This window comes from Melospiza georgiana, chromosome 5 (assembly GCF_028018845.1).
Source record: "Melospiza georgiana isolate bMelGeo1 chromosome 5, bMelGeo1.pri, whole genome shotgun sequence".
NCBI classification, from domain to species: Eukaryota; Metazoa; Chordata; class Aves; order Passeriformes; family Passerellidae; genus Melospiza; species Melospiza georgiana.
The window spans coordinates 37,875,881-37,900,702 of NC_080434.1; the positions used below are offsets into that span (position 1 = coordinate 37,875,881).

The following is a 24,822-nucleotide window of genomic DNA, read 5'->3' on the forward strand; positions in this document are numbered from 1 at the left end:
TTTAAGAAAAGGAAAAAATGTTAAGACACCTAAATACTCGAGTCACACTACTTGGTGAGAATCCCACCCACAGACTCAGGGTAATTCCGCATTCACCCTCTCCAAACTGAGTTGTTGCCACCACCTACTCAAGCCAAAGTCTCCAAAAAAGCTGAAGCTTTTGCTCCATGTGGTGGCCACCATCCCACAGAGTGTGGTGCTAAAAATATTCTGTGTTTTCCAGTTTGCTCTCCATTGCCTATCATGCCAGTGGTCCTCCTCTTAATGGTCTTTCTGAGAAACTACTGCCTTGCTGTGCTTCTGTTACAACCTCAGGCACAATCTCTGAGGGAAACTAAAATTCATGGGTTTTATAACAGATTGCAAGACTTTATTAGCTATTGATCTTATGTCAGCTGTTGGTGAAAACCTGGAGGAGATGACCACATCTTGAAAAATTAGAGAAAACTAAACCCATAAAAGGGAGCAGAGAAAATCAATTATAGCAATTCACAGGAAAGAATAAAAACTGTGAAGATATAGGTTTTATACATTCATGTCCCTGTTCATTCAATATACTGCATCAGAATTTTACAGATGGGAACACAGTAAGGAGTCTTGTGATCATCTGAAACCACTTGTAACTAGTATTTTGTGAAAGAGGGAATAAAGACCGGATTGGATTTTGTGCGATTGGTAATTATTCACACTGTTACTTAAGGAAAGAGGATCAACCGGAATTCAAAATTCAAAATTCAAATCGATTACTTTGACCAGCAGGAAAATACACGGGGAAGAACTATTTTCTCACATAGCAGGCGCTGGGCATGAAGCTCTGGGTGGGGGGGAGGTGTAAATTTTCGGCTGCAGCTAGGAATTGCTTTCCTTCATTCATCTCAAACCCTGCTTTTCACGCTTGGCGAGTTCCTGACACAAACCACACACGCCGTGTCCCAGGGCGGCGGAGCAGGCGCGCTCGCCCGGCCGCGCTTCCCCCGCGCCCCGCGCCGCGGCGCCGCTGGGCCCCGGAGCGGACAGACGGACGGACGGACGGACGGACGGACGGGCGGGCTGCGGGGCTCTCTCCACCTGCCCGCGGCCGCCCGCAGTGCCCATGTTCGGGGCGGGCAGGTACAGCATCCCGCGGCCCGTCACCAGGAACCTGGAGGATCTGGACTCGGTGCAGAGCGTCCTGTTGCACAGGTCAGTGCCCGCCGCGGGGAGCGGGGTGCCCGGCACCGCTGCTGCCCGAGATCTCTTCTGCCCGGGATGGCTTCCCCGGTTCGGCAGCCTCCAGGACCCCTGTCCCTCCGCAGGGCAGCGGAGCCACCCGAGCCCCAGCGAGCTCCCCTTTTGCCGGGGCTGCCCCTCTGTGCACGGCAAGGGAAGGGAAGGGAAGGGGAGGCTGCAGGCAGGGAGCCGAGGCGCCCTGGGGTTCCCCTCCCTCCTTCCTGGAGAGAGGAGGATGTGCAGGTGAGGGGCTCTTACATGTGCAGAGAAACGTGCGGATACTCTTTAATGGATTGTTGCTGTTGCTTGCATGCCATAAGCGTTTTGAACCCTTCGCTAAGGGCAGGGGATAATGTATTCTAACTCGCACACAAATCCACGAGGGATGGGAAAGAAGTCCTTAAGTGGATGTACAGGAGGCGGCACACTCTACGAGAAGCAGCTGCTTTTCCTCCTGCTTTCACCATCCCTAACGTGCGATTTTCCACGGTATCCCCCTACAAAGGCATCTCGACAATAGGATCTTGCCCAGATCTGAAAGCCACCCTTAATGGCATTTTCCATGTGCTTAGCTGAGAGCCGCAGAAACTTTACGCAGAAAAACGCATCCCATTCGGCAGAATCCAAGAGAACTCATCTCCAGTTCTGCTGAAGTGTTTCCTGTTTCTCAGCCACGCTGGTTCATTTCCAGCTGCACAGAAAAAGCTCACGGGCACTTCCAGCGCCAGCTCCAAGCAGCTCTTGCTATGGAAACTAACAAGTGGTTGTTAACGGCTCAAGGCGTGTGAAATCCATTCCTGGGAGCGCTGGGGATGCAAACACAGAGGGCACGCTGCAATCAGCCTGTCCGGCACGGCTCTCTGAGGCTGCTTTATGCACAATAAATGTGCTCTGTGCAAACAGAACCCCGCGGATTTCTCAGTGACTTAACTGAAAATGTTCTGTTTCAGGGCTGGATTAAAAACGTGCTGCCCCGTGATATTGCTTACGTTCGTGTACTCTTAAGTGGAATAAGGCTACTCACGCTTGAAACATTTGCATGTTGACTGACTGCAGATAATGGCTTTCTTTCATGCCTGACATGCCTGCTATGCATAGCAGGTGATCCTAAAAAAAGGGCATTTAAAACATGTAAGGTGAAGTAAAAGCAGTAGGAAAAAATATGAAAATTACAGCTGCTTTTCATTCTGGAGAAAACTCTTAACTCTATGAGACTGTTTTTCACAAGAATGGGATGAGTTGTACTGCTCTTCCCAGTTTTTCATGGCTGTCTCCCTGTTGGTTTTGTGTTCTTCTGAAATACCTTCTGTGACCAGAGCTGATACAGAATGCTTAAGAAGTCAGAATATTCTGTTTCATTTATTGAGCACTAGAGTGTTTGCTCACAAAATTTCTGTCCCTTTGGTCCCAGAGATAGCTTTAATTCTCCGTGGAGTCTGTTTATATGTAAATATGCCAATTAAAATGACAGCCAATTCACGCCACTTTGCTGTAGATGGTCTCTGCACAGCTCTGTCAGAGGAGATTTTTTTAATCACAGTCTTACAGAGTTTTATGGAAACCTGGTAATCAAAAAAATCTTAATTATTAAGGAATCCTTGTGAAATACGTATTTTGTCCTTTAAGAAACACTTGGGCAGGCGAGGAGAAAGTTGTGTTGTTGTCATTAATCTTTAAAAAAAGAGGGAATTATTTCTGACATATTTTGCTCATGCTGTTCCCTGGAGAAATAAAAAACCCCAGAAATCAATAGCTGAAATATAATGTCACTCATTTTTTTTTCGCTAGCTTTTCTTTTAGTAAACAGGTGTTAGCAAGAAACACAACTGAAAAACAAAAATGAAACTATTTCCCTCTTAGTTTTATCTGCTTTATCTGTGTATCATTTGTGTCTGTCCAGTTGTTGGTAGAGCCTTCCTGGAAATATTAAGTGATGTGAAATCAAGAAAGGAAAAAATGAAACATTAACAAATCACTTAGGGCCTTCTTACCTCATTATCACTAATGAAGAGCTGCAATTGGAAGCATGGACACCAGTGTGTCCTATACCCTGTCTTCTTTTAACTTCAGTTTCCTTCTGAATACAGGCATGGATCAAGGCAGGCTGTTATTTTTAAAGCACAACAGCTTCTGAAACAGGTTAAGCCAAAAAAAAAAAAAAAAGAAAAAAAGAAATAACAACGAATAACAACAAGGAACTCTTGCTCAGGAAATAAATTTCCACACATGAAAGCTGTTCTTTGCAGGAACAGCAAATCAGAACAACCTTCAGGCTTTAATTATCCACTGCTAAGTGCTCATTAACCAGTTGTCCAGGGAGGGTGAGCACTGATACTGATGCCAGTGATACCCCCTGGCAGATTTTTACCATCTGCAAGTTAAAAACAGCAACTTGGCATAGAAGGCTCATGGATTCCTTAGTGAGGAGCATCAGCCCCAGCTCCTTGGATTAAGTGTGAAGTGTCTGCCAGAAGACAAATTATTTCAAGTTTCATCCTAGTATTTATGCCCAAGAAATGACAGGCTTTCCTCTCAAGAGGGATTGTGTGGGAAAATCTGTGTCTTCACTAAAATAAGATCCTGCTGTGTGAGATATATATCCTGCAATCTTTAATTGTTCCCACAGCAGCAGAAATTCCACATTTGTTTCAGGAAAGTCTTTAGGTGGCTCCCAGCTACTCCTCTCAGAGGACCCAAAGCCTTCCATCATCCATCCATTCCCAATATGCTTATTCCTATAAAATAGCAAGTGGTGTAAAACCACTGGCTCCTTGAGAGAGAGCCTGTATTTCTCACTCAGTGAGCAAACAACTGGAACCAATTAATCAGCTCTTGAACTCAGAGAAATTTAACTAACACAGCACCATCTGGCATTGACTATCACTTCTCTACAGAAACACTCCAGTGTGCTGCTCTGTGTATTAGAAGTGCTTGCAAATGTAAGCATAATTAGGGAGGGTGGGACAGTGTATCTCACCTTCTAAACGAAACCATAGTAAAAAAGATTTTTTCTTCAGGAAGTGTTTCTGTCTCCCTCTCTGGATAGGTTTGTAGTCTTAATAACCATACAACAGTAATTTATCTGTGAAATCAGGTCTTCGTCAGGGACTTCAGAATGGCCCTTCAGTACTTAATATAGGTATTTTTACTCCAGTTGAAGCCTTAATCACATGGATGTGAGTCCAAAACATTTCTGTCTGTTAATTCACTTGAAATCACGCTTGCTAATGTACGCTTCCCTAAAGCAATTTCAGGCACAGCAATTTCATCCCAGGATTCTGTCACTCCTCTGTAGTGTTCCAGGGCTATAAAACCTCACTGCTGAAGCTGTGCAAATATCCCACAGAGCAGAGATTAAATCCAGCCCATGAAACATGTTCCAACAATTACTCTCCATCCCTTTCCCCGCTCACCATGTGTGTCCTGATGGCTTTACTGACACAGCTACCCTGCAAGCTGTCTGCAGGGCTGCCATTGGTCTTGTTTTTCATGGATGTGAATAATTTAAGTCCTGAAAACCGAGTGGGGGGAGTTTTTTTGTGTGTGTGTCTCGGCTGTGCATGATTTTACACGTGTAGACTGCAGGGGCTATTTTAAGGTATTTGCTTGGGCCTGTCACATCCTCGCTTCTCCTGAACAGCCCTGCTAAGGAGAAAGTACCTTAATTCCTCACAGCTCGTTAAATTGATACAACGGCACATAAAATAAAGCACAGAGGCATCCTATTGCTTACCAGCTGCCCTCAGAACCTCTTTTTACCTCGTGTTTTACCCCTCCTGATCAGTGTTTGATTACAACGCTCTGCGCCTCACCGCAGGACACCGGAGTTTCACTGCCGGTGTGTTTTACGGGACGGCTGCTGGGACCTTGCAATGGGGCAAGTAAATAAAGTGTGGTGCGGTGCTGTTGAGGCAGGGAAAGGCGTGGAGAGCCGGGGGATGCCGGTCACACAGCAATTCCCGCGGCCATGGAGGGTTCGCCCCCAGCGCGGAGGGACGGCCCCTCATGGCCGAGCGCTCGCGCGTCCCTCCGTTCCCATGGCGATCGGGGCCGCCGGCCAATGGGAGGGCGCGGCGCGCATCACGTGATCCCCGCCCGGCTCAAGGCTGTCATGGCGTCCGGGAGCGGCGCTGCCGAAGGGATGGAGGCGGCACGGGGAGAAAGCGCCGAGCCCGCGGGAACCGGCAGCGGCACCGACAGCGGCACCGACAGCGGCTCCGGCGGCTCCTCGCTGGCCGCCAGCTCCGAGTAAGGGCGGGGACGGGAAGGGCGAGCCGCGGGAGCTCGGCTGGGTTCGCGCCGCCCGTGCTCAGCAGAGGCTGCAGGAGCGCCCAGGCGCTGCTGGGCTGGGCTGAGCTGGGTTTAGCTAAGCTGAGTTTAGCTAAAATGAGGTGGCTGTAGGAGCAGAGAGCAATGCGAGGTTTCAGTGCCTCCCTGCCGAGCCCTGGCGATATCGCTGTATGGGCTCAGGGCGGTCCCTGCGCTGGCTCCTGCATCAGCCCTGGGAAACGGAGGACAAGGAGGGACTTGGCACAGGATGTAGCAGGAAAGGTGCAGTTGTTCATCTCAGTGTCCTAAGTCAAAAGGGAGTTCTGTATAATACGTATTTTAAAGTACCTCCGGGGTTTTAGTTAATTTGTATATTTTTTAGTCGGGATGAAGTTAGACTTAAAACATCAGCTTGGTTCCCTGTGTTAAGACAGCTGTGCTTTACACTTCGAATGTGTATTTCACACATCTTCTAAGTCAAAAGATAGTTCTGTAATAATACGTATTTTAAAGTTACAAATGCAACCTCCAGAGTTTTAGTTATTTGTATATTTTTTAGTTTGGATGAAGTTAACCTTAGAACATTGACTTGGTTCCCCGTGTTACGACAGCTGTGCTTTACACTCTGAATGTGTATCTCACACATCTTCTAAGTCAGAAGATAGTTCTGTAATAATACATATTTTAAAGTTAAAAAAACACCAACAACCTCTGGTGTTTAGTTTATTTGTATATTTTTTTAATTTGGATGAAGTGAAACATACAACAACAACTTGGTTGATTGCAGCTTACAGCAATGACTTGGTTCCCTGTGTTAGGACAGCTGTGCTTGACATTTCCAATGTGTATTTCAGGGTCTAATCAATAGCATTTCATTCAGCATGTTAATTTCATCAGGCTGTGCAGGGCAAGGGGAAAAAAAAAAGGTTTAAATGGAGAAGTTAGAATTGTGTTCAAGCCTAGTTTTATTTGTAGTTGCCCTGTACCTCTGGCTCAGAGACAAAGCTGTTGTATGTACACCTACCTTACTTTATTCCTATATTTATAAGCCAGAAGTCAACTGTAACATTTCAGCCTGAAGCCATGGGTTTCTAATATTTTTTATGTTTGGGTTTTTTCTTTTCTCAATTCTTTCATCTGAAATGCCATTTTACTGTAATTCTTTATGTATGTTTAGGGGATAAAGCTGTACAACAGATTTCAGCACATAACATATGTCTACTACTTGTAATAATATGTGTAATACTTTTAATAATTTATCTGTATAGCAATTTATCCAGCAGAATTTGAATCCTTTCTAATTTATCTTTCTTCCATGAATGGACAATTTCAATCAGCACAGTTTTTCAGACATTTATCCCAAAGAGGAAATACCTGTGTGGGATCAGTGAAACTATTCTTAGAGAAATGCAAGCCTTCAAGTCTTTTAGCTCCTTTGACTGAAGCTTCCAGTCCTAGAGGCAAGTTGAGGTTATTGTGTAAGCATTTGTTTTGACACAAGTGAAAACACGTCAAAATTAGGTTTTTTTTCTTTTATTTCTTCTTGCCTTGCTTGGTTTAAATTTGTGATGCTACAGCATTAGGAGGGAAAACCTCTCATGCTAGGTGCTGACTTGTTTCAGATTCGCTTTTCCAGATGTCTGTGTGGATTTCTGTTGGGAAAGTGAGAATTTTTGGGGTTTTTTTACAGTACAGTTCCTTCTTGACTTCTCTCTGGAGTGGTTCTGTTTGGGTGAACACAGAGTAAACACCAGACATGCCCACAGCATTTTTTTGGCCCATATTGTTCTAATCAAAATAGAGAACAAAGCTGGAGGACATGAGTGTATGAACTTATGTCCAGGCTGAAATTTTGACATCTACCCCAAAGAAGAAACAGCTTTTCCAAAGATCAGTTTTCTTTAAAGAGGGAATAAAATGCTATCATACATAACAGGAGTTTTTGCTAATCCAGATGTAATTTCTTTGTAAATTTCTAGTGTTTCCTTTTTTGTTTCCTTTTTCGTTTGGGTTTTTTTTTTGTTTTTTTGGAGGGGGTGGAGTTGGTTGGTTGGTTTGAGGATTTTTGGTTTTTTGTTTGTTTTGGTTGGGTTTTGTTGGAGGCTTTTTGTTTGTTTGTTTTTGCTTAGTTTTGCTTACACATGCCAGAATGTGGGAGTACTCCTTAAAAAACAAACCAAGGAAAAACTTTTCTCATGTTATTTCTTGCCTACCACATTCTGAGAGAAGTTGGATCAGAAAGAGTGTGCCCTTGACAGCCTTTAGGTTCTGTCAGCATTCTGATACTTTCTTGAATAAGAACTTAGGATTTTGGAAATCACAAACTTGGATTTATCCTTCAGGTATTGGCAGATTATCACAAGTGGTGGCTCTTCTTTTAAACTATCTATTTGGGCAAAAAAGCTAAAAATGCAGAGGACATAGATGATGTTTCTTCTTGTCTGCAAGATCCATAGACTTTTCTCAATAACTGGAGCTCCAGAAAGAAAGTAATGCCAATGTTTGCTGTATTGTTAGTCCAGCCAGATCCTCTTGTTGAGCCCTTAAAGGTGTTCTGGTGCAATGTCTGTATAATGTTCTCCATTCAGCTAAACTTTGTCATTTATCTGTGTTTTCAAATTAATGATTCCCTTTTTTTTTTTTTTACTATTTTTTTCAGTAAAAGTAGTTCTAGTGTAAAATGTAGGAATGTGTGTTAACTTGAAACTATTATAATAATTATGATGTAAATCTCCAGTCTCAGTTTTCCTTATATGCTTTGTATGAAAGAGAGAGACCTCTTTCTCATTGGTTAGGAAGAATTAACTGGTTTTGTCTGTTCCTGAAAATCTTCCACGCAGAACATCCCAGGTAATTAAACCTCTGAGGATTCTTCTTACTTTGGCCATTATGGATTCTCATCTATCTGGAGTAACACTCCATGGTTCTCCTCGAGGTTCATTTGGTTTTTTGCCCTTCAGCAGGCAGTTTTTGGTTTGTTTTGTTTTTCCTCAGCCAAAAGAGTATGATTTCCTTCAATCTCCTTCCATTTAAATGTGTTTATAGGCTACATAGCATTTGTCTCTTTATTCTGGGTGTGTTCCAGTTATTACATCTTCCTTAAAACCTGCTATCCAAAACTGGACATGGCTGACACATCACTGTTGCCAAATTAGGACAAAAATTTTTTTGCACTGAGCTGATGATGTTTCTGTTATATCCTAGAGCTGCTTTGCAGAAATGTCTTGCTCTTGCCTTTGGGTGATCCACACCAGCTGCCAGATCTGTTTCTGTAGCAGTGCTGCTGCCTCTTTGCATTTTTAGTGTGCATTTCTGCAGATGCTATTTGGAACTTGGGTTTTAAAAACTGTTCCCTAGATTTCATCTTAGATTGTTGTGGGGTTTCTTTTAATGTTAAACCGAAGTGATTTTTAAAATGTTTATCTTCTCTTTCCAAAGGGCTGGCAGTGCAAAGTGTGTTCCCATAGCATTACAGAATATCCTGAGTTAAAAGGAGCCCACAAGGATAAACAAGTCCATCTTCAGGCTCTGCACAGGACCACCTCAAAAAATCATGCCATAGTTATATTACAAATGCATAAAGGAAAAAATAACAGGAGAGAACAAATAGAATGGATTTTTTTTCTCTTAAGAGAAAATCCCATCATGGACATGAATGTAATTACTAATTAAAACTTGCACATCAAAGAAATGTTTGTTTTCTGAACAGAGAATACTGCTTTTTGCAATGGCTGTTTTCCTTTAAGGAAAACAGAATAAATTTGAAGAAACAATTTTACTGGTGAGAGGGATGTCTCTCCTTGCCATATCCATCATTTATCTAAAACAAGCTCTAATCCTTGTGGCAGACTTAAAGCAGTTGAGCTGTCAATGTTCAGGAGGCAACAATTATTTTTCCTGCTTTTTATTCAACCCTTGCATTCTCTCTGTCCCCTCCCTACTTAAAATAATCAGATCTCACTTGCACAGTGATCTTCCTTATCAGAACTCATTGATCATTCTTTCTTTTCCAGTGATCTTGAGCCTGAGTGGTTGGATAGTGTGCAGAAAAATGGAGAATTATTTTATTTAGAGTTGAGTGGAAGTGAAGAAGAAGTTCTGCTTCAGAACAGCTGTCCAGAAATGCCAGCAGTGAATCATGTCAGGTTTCGTGAAAACGAAGCTGAAATCATTCAAGAGGGATCACGAAAGGAAAGGAAGTACGAACTGAAGAAATGGACCAAAATGCTAAAAAAGAAGAGTCTTTTACCAAAGAGTTCTGGTAAGAAAGGCAGTGGAAGCTGCAATGAGCACCCCTCTGGTCCTACTTCCATACTGAAGCACCGCTCTGCTCAGAAAATGGGTGTCACTGTTCAGCACAAGTACAAAGATGTGTCTGTGTATGTAAATCCCAGAAAACTCTCCAGTGCTGGGGAAGAAGAGCAGCAGAGGCTGCTGGAAGCATTAGTAGGGATTGTTCATCAGTCCTCATGGAGCAGCAGAAGAGTGGAAAAACAAGGCAGGAAGGATAAAGCTACCAGAGGAGCCAGTGAAGAGAAGCTTGTGGTACATGGCTTGGTGCCAGGTAGTTCTGCAATGAAAACTGGTCAAATCCTGATTGGTAAGTAACTGAAGGAATAGCCAATTGCTGCACTCTTCCTTTAATATGAAGATTTGTGGGATTTTTGCTGGTTGAGGCAGCTGACTTGAATATTCTCGAGACATAAGCAATTACATCAGTTCTGCAGGGGTTGCTTTATGTCATTGCATCTGATGGTTTGGTACCCTGTCAGTTTTACTGTGTTACTGCTTTTTAGAACATGTGGCATAACATAAAAGGTGTTAGTTAATACAGGGAGGAAATGAGCATCCCTTAGTGTTCAGAGACTGAGCAGCTTGGAGCAAGAAATACCCCACCACCACCTTTGACTTAGGATTTTAGCTGAGGATTTCCTCAGTAGCTAAGTGGGACTGGAGCAAACCTATAGCCTGGCATATACTGTATGTAGATTTCCTTCTTCTCCACAGGATCCCCCTTAGATAAAAAGCTTTGCTTATATATGCTTTAAATGGATTTTGTGTCATAAAAATGAGGGGAGAAACACTGAGTAAGATACATTCTTACATTACAAACTTTCCCCACAGCCTTGTTTGGTTATTTTTCTATTTAGCAAGTCCAACAGCAGCTTCCTCAGCAATTGTGACTTTGGGAGGCTCCAGATCCATGGCAGGGCTGCAGTTTGGGGAGGCAGTGAGCCAGTACAGCCTTTGTGGTGGTTTGGCAGTCAGGCCCTTCCATGAGCTGATGAAATAAGCTGGCAGGAACCTCACCCAGAAGAGAAATTGGCTGTCTAGTATTTTGCTGGTGCAGTAAGTTAAACTTGGGTCACAAAAGGTCTGACAGGCACCCAAATGTGAATGACGGAGGGGAATAAACTGCTGTCAGGGGTAATGAGGGAGCAGAAATTCTCCCACTCCCAGCACTGAGGCCACTCAAAACTTGGCATGTACAGGACATCAACCTCAGAGACAGTAAATGTGAGACAACCAGGCCACATTTGTAAAGGGTGAAAAATTATTTAATTACCCTTGAAGATGGTTGCTCACAGAGTGGGAGAGTAAAGATGTGAGATTGGTTACAAGATCATTAAAAATCTTAATGCTATAAGTGTAGGGGGACACAGTATGGGTAAATGAAGATGGTACAGAATGTAATCTTATCCCCCAATGAGTTGCAGCTGAGCTAATTACTAAAGATTAGGAGCAGGCCTGATGTTAACAGGGCACACCTGCAGCCAATAAGAGCAGTGGTATAAAAGAGTGGATTGGTGGGCTCTGGAGTCAGATGGCTGCTGCAAGAACCAGGTACAGTCAGTGCTCGGAGGAGCTGCCTGTGAGAAACATCAAGGAGGTATGGAACTCTGGTGATATGGAACTTTTGCAATGTACTGATAATAGAACTCCTGCAATATAATGGCAACAAATGGTGGCCCCAACATGATTCAGGAAAGAGGACTTGACTATATGACCTTGTGGATTTGGGATAGCCCTGTGGATTTGGGGAAACAGGATTTGACCATATAACCCTGTGAATTTGAGGAAGAGGACTTGACTACTAAACTATTGGTAAAAAATATCAATTACAGCTATTAGTGTTTGTTAAATAGGAGTATAAAAGATTTTGAAGAAAAGTACTTTGTAAACTGAGAAAAGCTACAAAACTGACCCAACACTCAGAAATATATATTTGTCCTGTGATATGTTGTCTGAGCATCTGTATAACTATTGGTTCTGAATGAAATATATTAATATGTCATAATGCTAATTTAGTTGAATATGTATTTTTAGAAATGCTGCAACTCTGTAATTAAAAGAAAAAGGGGGAATTGTAGGGGGATACAGTATGGGTAAATGAAGGTGGTACAGAATGTAATCTTATCCCCCAATGAGTTGCAGCTGAGCTAATTACTAAAGATTAGGAGCAGGCCTGATGTTAACAGGCCACAGCTGTAGCCAATAAGAGCAGTGGTATAAAAGAGTGGATTGGTGGGCTCTGGAGTCAGATGGCTGCTGCAAGGAGCAGGAACAGTCAGTGCTTGGAGGAGCTGCCTGTGAGGAACATTGAGGAGGTATGGAACTCTGGTGATATGGAATCCTTGCACTATGATAAAAAAACCTTTGGTATATAAGACAACACCCTTGCACTATAATGATAATAGAACTCTTGATATATAAGACAACATCTAAGTAGCACAAATCCCACAAAGTCAGCATGAGTGCTTTTGAAATTCCAGTGTTGTGTGTGTAAAAAGGCACGTCAGTGCTTCAACTGGCTGATTGCTCCAGCATGAGTTTTTGGTAGAGATGCTGAAGAATACTCCAGAGGGAGAATTGGATAACTTTCAAGTTTTATCAGCAAGAACTGATTAGTCAAGAAGTGGGGGATGTGAGGGAGGAGAGAGCGAGTTTCCACTTGATCTGCTTAAGGGTGTTTAATCTAATTAGTGTAAGAGTGGGTGTTTGTAACCTGGGAGTTAATTTGGGGACACAGATTTGCATATAACATTTTTGTGAGGGCAGGTGTGAAGTCTCACCAGTGTAGGCAAGTACTGGATCCAGGAGATCAAGGTGTCCTAACCAGAGACAGTATTTAATCTACCACACTTAATGCTTCCCGATCTAGTGGGGACAAAAACTGTGGGTTTGTTTTTTGCTTGTTTGAAATAGAAGAACATTTAACTTCATCTAAGAGGAGTCTTGCACTTTATTATGTCCCAGGCTATCATCAGCCCTTTTTTTGCACATTGGAAATGAAATAGTTTTAAGCATACTGGGGTTATTCAGCTCTTAACTGGGAAAATGAGCTGTGTTCAGTGCCAACAGTGGGAAATATATAATTTTCATATAAAAATACTTTCAAATTATATATCTATAGTGAAGCTGAGTACTCTGGAATTTTTATGTGGTGTCTAGAAATAGGGATGCTTTGCATAAATTAGATGCTCAGATTTCAGTCTTGTCTGCATAAAGAATATACAGTAAAAAAATGCTGTTCTTGTCAAAAATCTGTTTGGTTTACTGCTTCTGTACTTCACATCACAGGATGGGATAGCTGTGGTGTACACCTAGAGCCTGTTTTAGAAGCAACTAGAGTTCAATAGGTAGCTCCTCAGATCATCACAGCAGCTGAAGCTGGACAGAAAGATCAAGCACACTAACAGCAGAACTTTGCCTTTCAGTTGTTGTTGATCAAAGCAGGTTTTAGGAGTCATATGGAGAATTGCAGAAACAGCCAGTAAAGGATGTTTTTGTGCTCAGTCTAAAGCTGAAGAATTAGCACAAAGTGAGCAGCTTCTTAGGTCATCAAAATGAGGAATACCTTATCAGCACAGCATGATGCCTGCTGGCTGCTCTGCTGATGAGTTTGGTTATAGCCAGTGACCTGTATGTGTATAAACATTAACCTGCTCTTGTTTAGCTTTATAATATTTCAGTGGTCCAGACCAGCTTGGCAGTAGTCTTTTGTGAGCCAAATCCAAATTATCTTTAAAAATACATGCTTTAAAATGACATCTGGTTGTCTTCCTGGTCACCAGGTTGCAGCACTCATTTTGACTCACAAAGTGGTTTATGCTTCAGCATTTTTAGAAGTAACTTCTTTTTCCATCCTTAATAATCACTTTCCTCAGGTGGCTTCCCCTATTTGTTTTGAAATGTGTGTCCTTTATAGCTTTGAACACTTCAAACATCTGTTTATTATTTGCACAACACACTTTAATTTTTGGTTTGAAGGTTGCATATGGAAGTCGTAAGTCTTGTTGCTGTACTTTATTAACCAAGTGGAATGCAGGCACTGACCATATGAAAGTAAACAAAACAGTTTTGCAAGCTAAAAAACCCTGCTGCTTTGTAACTCAAAGAAGATGGCACTCAATCCATGTGTTGTTTATCAGTTTCTTTATTATTTTTTTTTTTACATTTAGCAGGCCAGCATCCATCTTAAATTTTCAAAACAGAGAAGCCCTCATTGATTTTTAAACTCGCTGCCACTTTGATTTTGGTTAAGATGAAATACAGTTGCTTCTATCTTGTGCTTTTTAAGTGTCTTTTGCATTTTTGGCAAAACATTTTCCTTACTTCGCTTAATTTGTAACATTATGCGGAGTTGGGTCTGCTGTGGAAAACTTTGAGCATATCTTCAAAAATGAAAACCTCAAAATACGTTTAGATCCTCACAAAAAAGGGTTATGATAGGTAATGCCATTATAATTTGGTTCCCAGTCCCCTTCAAATTGAAACATGTTGGCTTCATGCCAGGGAAAAGTTCTTTTAAATGCTGTTGAGCATAATTTTTATCATAATAAAAGTAAAAAATTAATTCCAGTGACACTGAAAATGCAGTAAAGCTCTTTTCACCAGTGAAATGTACTGTTGTTATCCTCTTTGAAAGAATCTTAATGCTCTTATAGCCAAATAGCTCAGCATGAATCTTCTCAGTATGATACTTTATCAGTGTGTACAATTGTCAAAAAATTGTGAAAACTCCCCCCTGACAAGAAGTAATTGTGTTTGATAGTAAAGATGGGCTATAATAATCCAGTTTTGAACATGTATGCAAAAGCTACAGCTGCTATTGCAGATTTCAATTGAAAGGTTTATGTCCTTAGAGTCCTGTCAGGAAAAAAAGCCCTTGAAAGGACCAAAATACTGGGAGAGATTGTGATTTATATGTGGAATTACCATACATGGTGTATTTGTTGAAAAGACTCTCCAGAGTAGACATGTTGGGCTCACAGGATGGAAACAGAGTTTGTTTGCTTTGCTGTGCTCTCACTGTGGCATTTGGGATGTGGCTTTTATTCTTTTACTCGCCTCTTGAGGCACAGCAGCACTGGTGTGGATGAAAGCAGCCTGCTAACATATAAAACAAGTAATTGATCTGCCTTTCTTCAGTAGGAATGCATTCCATAGTTTGCCTTTTTTGGAAAGGCATATGGGAACTTTTCTAAGTGCTCCCACCAACTCATTACCAAGAATGGAGCAAACTAAATATCAGGATTCCGTGACAAAAGTCTCCTCCATCCTCTCCCATGGGAACAGTTTGATTTTCATGATATCAGGAGAAAAAATGTGCCCTTCCCATCACAGTATGGAAGTTTGTGCTCAATTGTCAGTCAGTGTCCCTGGGCTTAATCCAGTGAGCATCTACTTTTGCAAATGGTGCTTGCAGGTTTGTCTCTAGGGAAGGGATGGTTAACAGAAGTCATGGTCTTGTGCCTCAAGTGGCAAAGAGATAGGCAGCTCTGAGATAAACGTTCTAGGGATGTCAGCAGTGCCAAAGTCTTTCCTAAACTCTGTCCTTAAAGAGGCAGGAATAATTCCAGCAGCTGTGTGCAGACTGGGTGTTTGAGATCAACACACACTGGTCTGAGTTGCTGCTGACTGGGTGGGAGAAGTCTCTTCTGATGAAAAGAAATAAAATAGAGAGAATTCTGTTTCATCACTCAGGTCAAGTACAGCCCTGCTTAGCATTGTGCAGATAACATGCATGGATGTCTTAAAGTTTCTTTGTGAACTGAGAATCTTTCCACAGTAAGTGACAGCCCTGAAAAGCTTGATCATTGATTATTATGACATTTAAGTAAAGCTTACTTCATTCCTTGAAAAGAGTCACAGGATCATAGAGCAGTTTGGGTTGGCAGGGTCCCTGAATGTCATCCAGTCCTTTCCCCACACCACAGCATCCAACCTGGCCTTGGATGGGGCAGCCACAGCTCTGCTGGGCACCCTGTGCCAGGGCCCCACCACCCTCACAGGGAACAACCTCTTCCTAATACATAATCTAAACTATTTTCTTCCAGAAGGACTTGTCTTTTTTCTGAAGGTACATTTGTAAGGAATGATATCCTGGAGTTGCCTGAAGAAAATTGCTTTCCTCTGTTGCAGTGGTGGTTCATGAGTGATCCTTTATTCTGATGTTTCTCCCTATATCTTTAATTCAGTGATGTTTTAGATTGGGATGGTTTCACTTAAATCTGCAGACCATTGAGTTAGACTAACTCAAACAATTGCCAAAGCTATTTATTTTGTATATATTATATATACACTTTGATTTCACTTAACATGAATTATTTAAGCATTAGGTAAGTGAAATTAGATTAAACTTAATACAATTGCATCGATTTTTTAACATAATTAATGTCTGAAGACCTGAATTTGTCTTTCTGTAAGTTTTTCACACTGCTAAAGGGCAAGAAACAATTATCAAACAAAATGTAGATGTCAAGCTCTTACAAAGTACAACTTGCATGTATTAACTCTTTCCCTGCAGTTAATTATCACACTGAGTAGATCTTGTGGTCATGTCCTGCTTTAAGACTACTCTGGGTTCATCATTTTACACATCTCATACTTTGCCCAGTGATGTTATTTATTCTGATACTTCATAGTCTCTGTTCTTTGACTGCTGTTGTGGGTAGCAAAAAATGCAAACACTCCACCTCCAGTTCTGGAAAATCCACACTAATCAGTAAAGATTTTCTGTTGTGTATCAAGTTCCTTTTCTTTGATACAGGATTTTCTGGCAGAAGGAAGGCAGCCTTACAGGGCTGCCTGGGCTGTGTGCTCTGGAAAACTGTTCCATGATTACATTTTTACCAATTGGATGGAATAAATATTTACTGCTGCAATGCAAGTTTTACATGTGTACATTAGGCGTTGAGTAAATAAAACAGTTGGAGCGTGTAACATGTGAATACTGATGGCTCTTCTCCCTTCAAAGTGGCTTTGTCAGTTCCACCCGGTGGTTCCAAAACATTCCCTCAAGTGCTCAGGTGTGGATTCTGGTCTTCACAAAGTGTGTGCAGCTCCCCTGAATGGCTCTACAGCAGAATTCCTAAAGATCCAGTCAAACAAACAGAACACAAGCAACTTTTGTTTGAGCAGATGAGTTTAAGATGAGTACAAGAGCAATTTATGCTTTCTCTTGTAGTTGTGGGTAATGATCTGTAATACAGTGTTCTTAGCAAAGAACATAGTAATCCTGTTTATAATTCTTGTTATATTAGAGTAGCCTGAGTGCTCTGCTTTTCATTACTAATTTTCATGTCCTGGGGCTCTGGCATGGACTTACTGAGTTCTTTTTAAATGCTGTTTAACTTTGAGCTTTTCTGTCTTTGTGTTGTGTTGAAGATTTGACAGACTAAAACTTAACTGTGCTGTGCATCAAGAAGCACAGAGTTTAGGGAGAGAGCTGTTTCTTGAACAAGAAAACTTTAGGTATTTTTATATGTAGAATAAAATGTAGCCTTTTCTTGGTTTTGCATTCAGAGGGAGTAGGAATGAATTTCCCTTTAATGTAAAAGAAGAGTGAGCAACTGATTACCTGGTGTATTAAAGAGGAATACTGCTTGGATTTTGGAGGTAATCAGTGTGTCCTTACTGATGGTGAAGAAGGATGTTCTGTCTCTTGTTGGCCTTGATTTTGATCCCTGCTGATTTTGAGCAATCGACCTTGTACCTGGGAAAAATCCCAGTTGCAAGTTGCAGGTATTTAAAACCAAGGTAGAGCATAGAAATAGTGGTAACTGCCAGTCTTCTTCTGAACTTGAGCATTCTGTGGCCTTGAATAGATTATCAGGGAGTGGAAAGACCTCAGAGACTCAGGCTGTGCTTTTCCATGGTGTGCATGTCATTAGCACTGTGTCCCTTGGAGCTGAGCAAGTCTTCTCCCTGGAAAATTGAAATGCGCACTGAACCTTACAGTGCTGCAGTGCTTTATTTCTGCACTTTCTGCACATCTTTCTTGCCAAGTCCAGGCTTAAAATGCAACTATGCTAAACAAGTAGCAAACATCTACTTAAATATAACAAATGGACATTTGTGACAGCTGGAATGGCATGTTAATTATTTTTTAATAACTTTGTTTTGCTCTGTATTGTGATGGAGTAGCAACTGAATTTCTCATGTCTTGTCTGTTCCACCTCCAGGAGATGTTCTTGTTGCTGTAAATGATGTCGATGTGAATTCTGAAAACATAGAGAGGGTTTTGTCTTGCATTCCAGGTCCTATGCAGGTACAGTATACAGCGCTATTGAACATTTATTCCAAAATCCTCTCCAGAAGTTAGTACTGCTTCTAGCCCTTTTTTTCCTGAGGAAACAAAATTTAGGTGGCCTTTTTCTTAAAACCTCCTCCATTGTCTTTTAACTGCATTGCTTGACTTCAGTCAGAGTAGAAATTTCAGAGTTTAATTCTGATAAAAATCAGAATCAGAAAAATTCTATGAAAATAGGTGCTGATGTCTAGCTGAAAAATCAACAGGTCAGCAGAAGAGTAGAGGGGGGTTTTTTGTTTAAAATGGTAATAATTGCTCTGAAAATACTTTAAATAGAATAATTATATCTTCATCAATATAAACAAGACTCACAAACCACAACAGTAAAAACAAGCCTGAGTTAACATGGAGTGCTGTTAAAAACATTTAAGAGCATTTAAATTGTAAAATTGATACTGGTTTAATACTTAAATACAAAAATGAATTCTTGGGGTTCTAAGAGATGTTAGATTGAATAGTTTCAAGATCTTTCAAAACTCCACAGTGATGAAACTGATAGAAGTTAGTAATATTGGTACCAAAACTGGTACCAAGAAAAGTTCAAAAAAATCTGATAAATGATATTTTTTTTCTCAAAACTTACTGCATATATCTTCCAGCTGAATCATTTTGGAGCTCTAATGAAGAATTAAAGAAGTAATGAAGAATTAGCTGTTTCAGAGCTAAGCCAGGAGAATGTTACTTACCTAGGATGTTACTAGCATAAAATGGAATATTTTGAGTTATTCTGCTTAAATACACTTCCTGATGGACAGGAAGACAAAATAAAAGTTGAAACTTTTATGTGTATGAGGTGTGAGCAGGAGCAGGTTAAAAATTAAAGTGTCTCTTGGTAGTTTTTCTTCAGGTAGAATATACAAGGTAATGATAATAATAGACGTATTTTATAGTCCAGAGATTTTTCAAAGTGGAAATTTATGTTTTCTTGAACACAAAGGTCTATTTGCAAGTTTCTGTGGAAATATATCTTCAGTTGCAGTGAGATTGAGTGCTGGGGATGTCAGTTCAGGAAGCTTTCCAAGATATCTGACAGCCTGAAGTTTCTCCAGAGCTACTGGAGCTGTGGTCAGGTACTGGCAGAGCTCCATGGGAGAAAAGCCTTTGACCAAATAGAGAGTTGCTGTAACTGTTATTAAATGCAGAATGATGAAAAAGGCAGAGATGATGCAGTGTGTGTAATTGCACCCTCTCCAGATGAGGGTGTGGGTATTATTTGTTGCTCAAATGCAGCCCTTGACAGAGCAGTTCTGGTGCTGCAGTGTGAGTGTTTGCTCTGTCAGTAAATCTGTCAGGCAGGCAGAGATGACTTGAATTGTGGAACAGTTTGTCATGGTGGCTTTCCAAATCCTTTCATTAAAGTGCAATTATTCCTTTTCCACTGTGCAGCTTGAGTCAAGCCAGACAAGTGGTGGCTAGAATAGACCAGTGGAGATGTAAATACAGACTTCTGGGTTTTTTGCAATGCACTACACTGCAATCGTGCTGCTGAAGGAACAGAGGGTTGTTGTAGCTGACATTTTGTAATACAAGCCAAATTGTTACTGTGTTTTCATTCATCTTACCTTGCAGAATATCAAAAAATATGCGATTTAAAGCCTTTTTACTTATGTTGTTTCTGTAAGTGAAGTCCCTATTTCTCTGGATTCATGTTAAAAATTGCTGGAATTTTAAAAACTTGACTACCTAGATTCAATTGCACTATGTGACATAAAATATCTCATTATTGTATTTCCAGAATTTTGTTTTTCTTACCTCAGTTTGGACAACTAGATCTAGGCTTGTAAGGGCTGGTTTAGTGCATTTAGTGAGTAATAGAAGTCCAAGTGCTACAGTAGTCTTTTCAAAATAGTTGCTGTTTCCTAGCACCACAAGACAGAGAATACAGACAAGGAAGGGCAGGATATGCTGAAGGAATATACTCTTCTTTGCTATGATACTCAGAAGTTGCAGAACCATTTTACTCAAAACTTGCTCAAACTATCCAGCCTGAGGCAGACCTCTAGAATGAGAAATTTCAGCCTGAAACTTTAAGTTGCAGTTGTGCAGACCATAAGCACATGGCAAACAGATACTGGCAACAGGAAGCAGCAGGCAGCCTTTAAAAGGCAGGCAGTGCCCCCAGCGCTGTCTGTAATGAAATCCATCTTCCAAGCATGCAGCTTTCTTGCAGATGAAATCATGCCTTTCTGGGGCAGGCCAGTGGCACAACAGCTCCATTTTCTGTTTCTACACTGAGAAATGTACAATGGTATTAGGAAGCAGATTAAATACAGAGTAAATACAGAGTGACCTTCCAATCATCACTTTCCAGCTTCCAGCAAGGACTTGTAATATCAGTTAAGGGTTTCTATGTTCTCCTTTGTTTCTTAAAATTCCTTTGACCTCCACAGCATTCTGGGCCAGTGATTTATGTGACTGATTTGATTATGTTAATTATCACTGGCTTTCAAATTGCCATCTAACCAAGTGCATGTCAGACCCCCATGTTCCTGTGTTCTGAGAATAAGTTAATTGTTCATGTCTTACCCTGCCATGGCTCTGGAGAGCTCTGTCATGTTCCACTTTGTCACCTTCCCTAAGCAGAAAATGAGGATCCATGTCCCTCACAGTGTGCTGTTCCTGCCACCTTCTTGCCATTTGATTAAAATCTGCTTGAGAAATGTTTTAAGTATTGAGAACATGACCATGAAATATAGAGTGGAATATTAATGCTTTTCTCATTCTTCATGTCATTTTCTGTGTTCTGTTATGCATTGAACTGATTTTCTTCAGGAGAAATGGAATCAAAGCTGTAGAAGATTTCACAATCACTACTTATAAAAGGGGACTTCAGTAGTCATGTTTAATCAGATCCTATGCACTGCTCAGGATGAAGATTGATTTCTTCTTCACAAAAAAAAATTATATATATATTTAGGATATGTTGAAATGCAGTCTCTTGGTCCATTTCTATTCAGTGATGTGGGAGGCAACATGGATGACTCCAGACTGAGAGAGGGTTACAGCTCTGTTCAGTCCAGTTTGTTTTGAGCTCTTCCCTGGAGGATCCTATGGTTGTGTCTCTTAAGACAAGACAGACTAAGTTTGTTTTTATTTTAACTGAGAGACTAAAAGATAGACTGCAGCAAGAATGACATCTGTGTGTCATTAATGTAGAGACTGTAGCCTGAGTGTCATGACTAAATGTCCAGAGACAAGATGCAGTAGAAGTTGAGAGAAATAACTATTGAGCCTTAAGGAAATCTGTAAGAAGTTGGACAGAGTATGAGGAAATATTCTGAAATATATGCAGATGGCGTGACAGAGAAACAGAACCAAGTCTCAGAATGCTGGAGAAGAAAACACTCTTCTGAAACTATCAAGTTTCTGGCTCTTAGAAAGCAGCTGCTTCTCAGCAGAGTTGGATTCCTTGTCAGGAATCAAAACTGGACTGGTGAGGAGAGGGTGAGGGGTGAGGTACTGCCAGAAAAGAAAGAGGTGGTGCAGGACAGGAGAGCAGTACCAGGAAAGAGGAGGAGAGAAAAGACTGATAGCAGCCCAAATAGGAGAGGGGAAAATCAATGGAAAGTGTTGGGAGAGGGAGTGAAGTGGAAGATGGCAAGCAGTGACAAATGTAGCTGTAAGAGCTGATGATGGCACTTCTCTCTGAGCCAGTCTGACAGGCAGTGGGTGTTTTAAAGCACATTATTTCTTGCTGGCACTCCTCTCCTGAAGTTTGTGTACACACATGCACAACAGCAAAAATGATCTGTCTTTAAATGTATAAATTATCTGCTTGGGCTTCTCAAAATTTATTGCAATTGAGAAAAGAAAAATGGATTTTGTTGCATCAGTCCTCAGGCTAAATTGCCACTGATTTTAACAAGCAGGATTTGGTGTGATGTATTATGTTCAGAACTTCCCATGTTGCAGTATTTCAAGGCAGATAAACAGTCTTGAGTAAAAACATGTGAAAGAGGAAACTAAGAGCATGCCAACTTAGTCCAAATATATCTTTAGTCAGCTTGATAAAAAAATAAGGTCTCATCCCAGAACATAAATGAATTTCTTCTCCTTGGAACTAGCATTTTTATGCTCACTCAAGAGATAAGTGTTTCTCACATCACCTCCTTTCATACTTAGGATAATGTGTTCATACAAAATAAAAAATCACTTTCATCACTGCTGAGACAACTAACAAACATAATATTTTTAAGTTGGGGCTTAAAGTAGGTCTATACGGCAAATTTTGAAACGTGTTTCCACATGAAGTTTGGATAATATGTTGTTAGTGTGTCAGGAAATACTCATTTATTCTAAAACTCCTGGATTTAAACTTATTTGGGAAATAAGGGACAGTAAACTTTTTTTTTTTTTTTTTTTTTTTTTTGCAAAATCAGCTTGATCATGTAAGCTTTAAAGGTTTTGTTTAGGAGAGGATGATGTGTTTGTGTTCTCATCTTTTTTCTTAAGACACAGCACAGTAAGTGATGTAAGTAATTTTTAGGCTACTTGGTAGTTGTTTAAATTGTTAAATACAGCAACAAAACTCTTATTTTCTGATTTTATAGTTAAAAAAAGGAAAGTTAACATATTGAAAATGAAAGAATTGCTACCATTACAATTTACCAGACTTTTGCAGTCCAGTGTAAATTTAAGTGGATTTCCCTGTGCAAATGTGTCAGTGCACTCAAAATGGCAAAGAAATGCTCAAGAAAGACCCTTCAGGATATGTACTTAGGAAACTGCTGACATTTTGAAAGAAGTCAAATACTGTGTGTGTTTCAAAGGCACAGTAATGGGTTTTTGTGCTCAGACAAAGCCAGAGCAGTAAGTCTATTTTTCCATTCTCAAAACCATAAGAATTAAGTATGAAAACACAGCAAACCACATGCTTACTCACATGGTTCATAGACCATGTAATAGCTGGCTTTGTCCTTTGTAATAGCTGCTTATGTAATGCTGAATGTATCATTGGTTTTCTTGAAACAGCAGGAATTTTGTTTGCTTACATCTTCCTCAGTAAAGCTGAGGCTGAGAAAACCTAACCTCTTAAAGGGCTCCAACTCCATCTGTTTCATCTGCTACTGCAAGGTAATTGGAAGTACAGCCTCATTCTCACAGTAGTTAATTACCTTAATAGGTTAAACTGACATTTGAGACCTCGGTGTTTGAGGCTGAAGGGACTTGTGAGCAAAGGAACAAACAGACACAGTCAAGCATGAACAACCTGGCTCGGCTGCTGTGGGGAGAGGACACTGTGAAGCCTCAGCAGGATGTGCCTCACATTGTCATGTTCCTCACACTGAAACTGGACACTGAGACGGCCAAGGATGAGGTATGTGCCTGACTCTGGGACACCCAAGGATGAGGTATGTGCCTGATTCAGTCACCCTCAGCTCACTGACCACAGCAACTCCTAGGACATTTGATGTAAAAGAATAAATAAAAAATCATCCTAATGGTTTGGAGTTGGCAATAATCCATAAAATAGCCATTTTGGTAGAAATAAGGTGTGAAATTTCAGCATCACTGCTGACAAACTCCTGGCTGGCCTTGAAGTTAGGTGAGGAGCAGCCAGGTGGTGACTCCACAGCCAAGGTGCATTCCTCAGTGCCAGGCTGGCTCTGGGATGCTGACCTGGAGTCTTTCAACACCAGGGTCTGCCTGGTGGTCAAAGAAATATCCCCCTGCAGGAGCTATTGGCAGTCCTCATCCATAATCTGTCTGGCCTCTCCTGTCTTGAAATGCTAATGTGCCTTTTCTTAGAGGGCTCTGGCATGTCTGCTGGTAGCAGTCAGCTGCTGATTATTGCTTGGGCAGCTTTTAGAGCCACTGAGGTACTTCTTATTTATCCTGTAAAGCTTCCTTTCACTCTTTCCTTATTGTGTTCCTCGGGAAAATGTTGCCAGTGTGCATGTAAGTTTGTGTAGTTGTTCAGGGTGTAGCCATAGCTACAAATAATTCCTCTCCAGGCAGGGACACAGAGCTGGGCTTGGCCTCTTGCCCAGTCTGGGAATGACAAGGGGACAAAATGGACTTCTTAGGAGCAGACATTTGGGAAAAAACTCTTTGCTTTTGTGTGAATTCTCAAATCTAGCATTGTGTCTCGGTGATCTTGTATTATTTGTGCTGAGGAACCATCAAACAAAGCACAGGTTTTTCCAGTGCCCAGGGACTAAGATGGCAGGACAGTGATGGAGTGGGGAGCAGAAAGAAATCATTTTGCTTGCTCTCCCTTGGAATTTATCCTTAGATTGAGATACCTTTCCTTTTTTTTAATAGTATTTTTCAACTGATACAAATCTACATTCTCTTGGTGGTGGGTAATAAAGTGTTACAGTTATAAAAATAGGATTTAATTTTATTTTCTAGAGACAGGGCTGAGAAGGAGAACCCTAGAAAATTACATGGTACCATAATATGTACTAGTCCAATACCAGTGTTTTCTTGACCACATAAACTTTATGAAATATTTAAAAAAATAATTTCAGGGTGTCTGGCTCCTCTCTTCCACATATAAAAGCCTGATTGCAATTCTGCACTTGACAGTAAACTGAGTGCTGGTTTCTTGTCCCATTGTTCCTTTACATTCTCCCAAGGAGTGGATTAATCCTGAACAATGAGCAGAGGTAAAAGAGGGATTGTAATGCCCCTGTTGTCCCTTCACAACATGAAATAATTGTTTCCTGAGAAGTCTTGGTGGCAATTATGCAGCCCCAAATATGCTGAGATGCTTTGCTGATATAATGAAGCTCTTTATAACGTGT

At 41.0% G+C, this 24,822-nt stretch overlaps 1 protein-coding gene across 2 annotated transcripts in view; it reads left to right on the forward strand.

The window, feature by feature from the left end:
* The first annotated feature begins 5,314 nt into the window (after positions 1–5,314).
* The window catches only part of INTU (inturned planar cell polarity protein), a 35,027-nt gene continuing 15,519 nt past the window's right edge, over positions 5,315–24,822 (forward strand). For both annotated transcript variants that reach the window (XM_058025117.1, XM_058025118.1), the window contains exons 1-4: positions 5,315–5,457; positions 9,492–10,078; positions 17,946–18,031; positions 23,196–23,390. In XM_058025117.1, the coding sequence (XP_057881100.1) occupies positions 5,321–5,457; positions 9,492–10,078; positions 17,946–18,031; positions 23,196–23,390 (1,005 nt within the window). In that variant the 5' untranslated portion in view covers positions 5,315–5,320. The remainder of the gene's footprint in view (positions 5,458–9,491; positions 10,079–17,945; positions 18,032–23,195; positions 23,391–24,822) is intronic.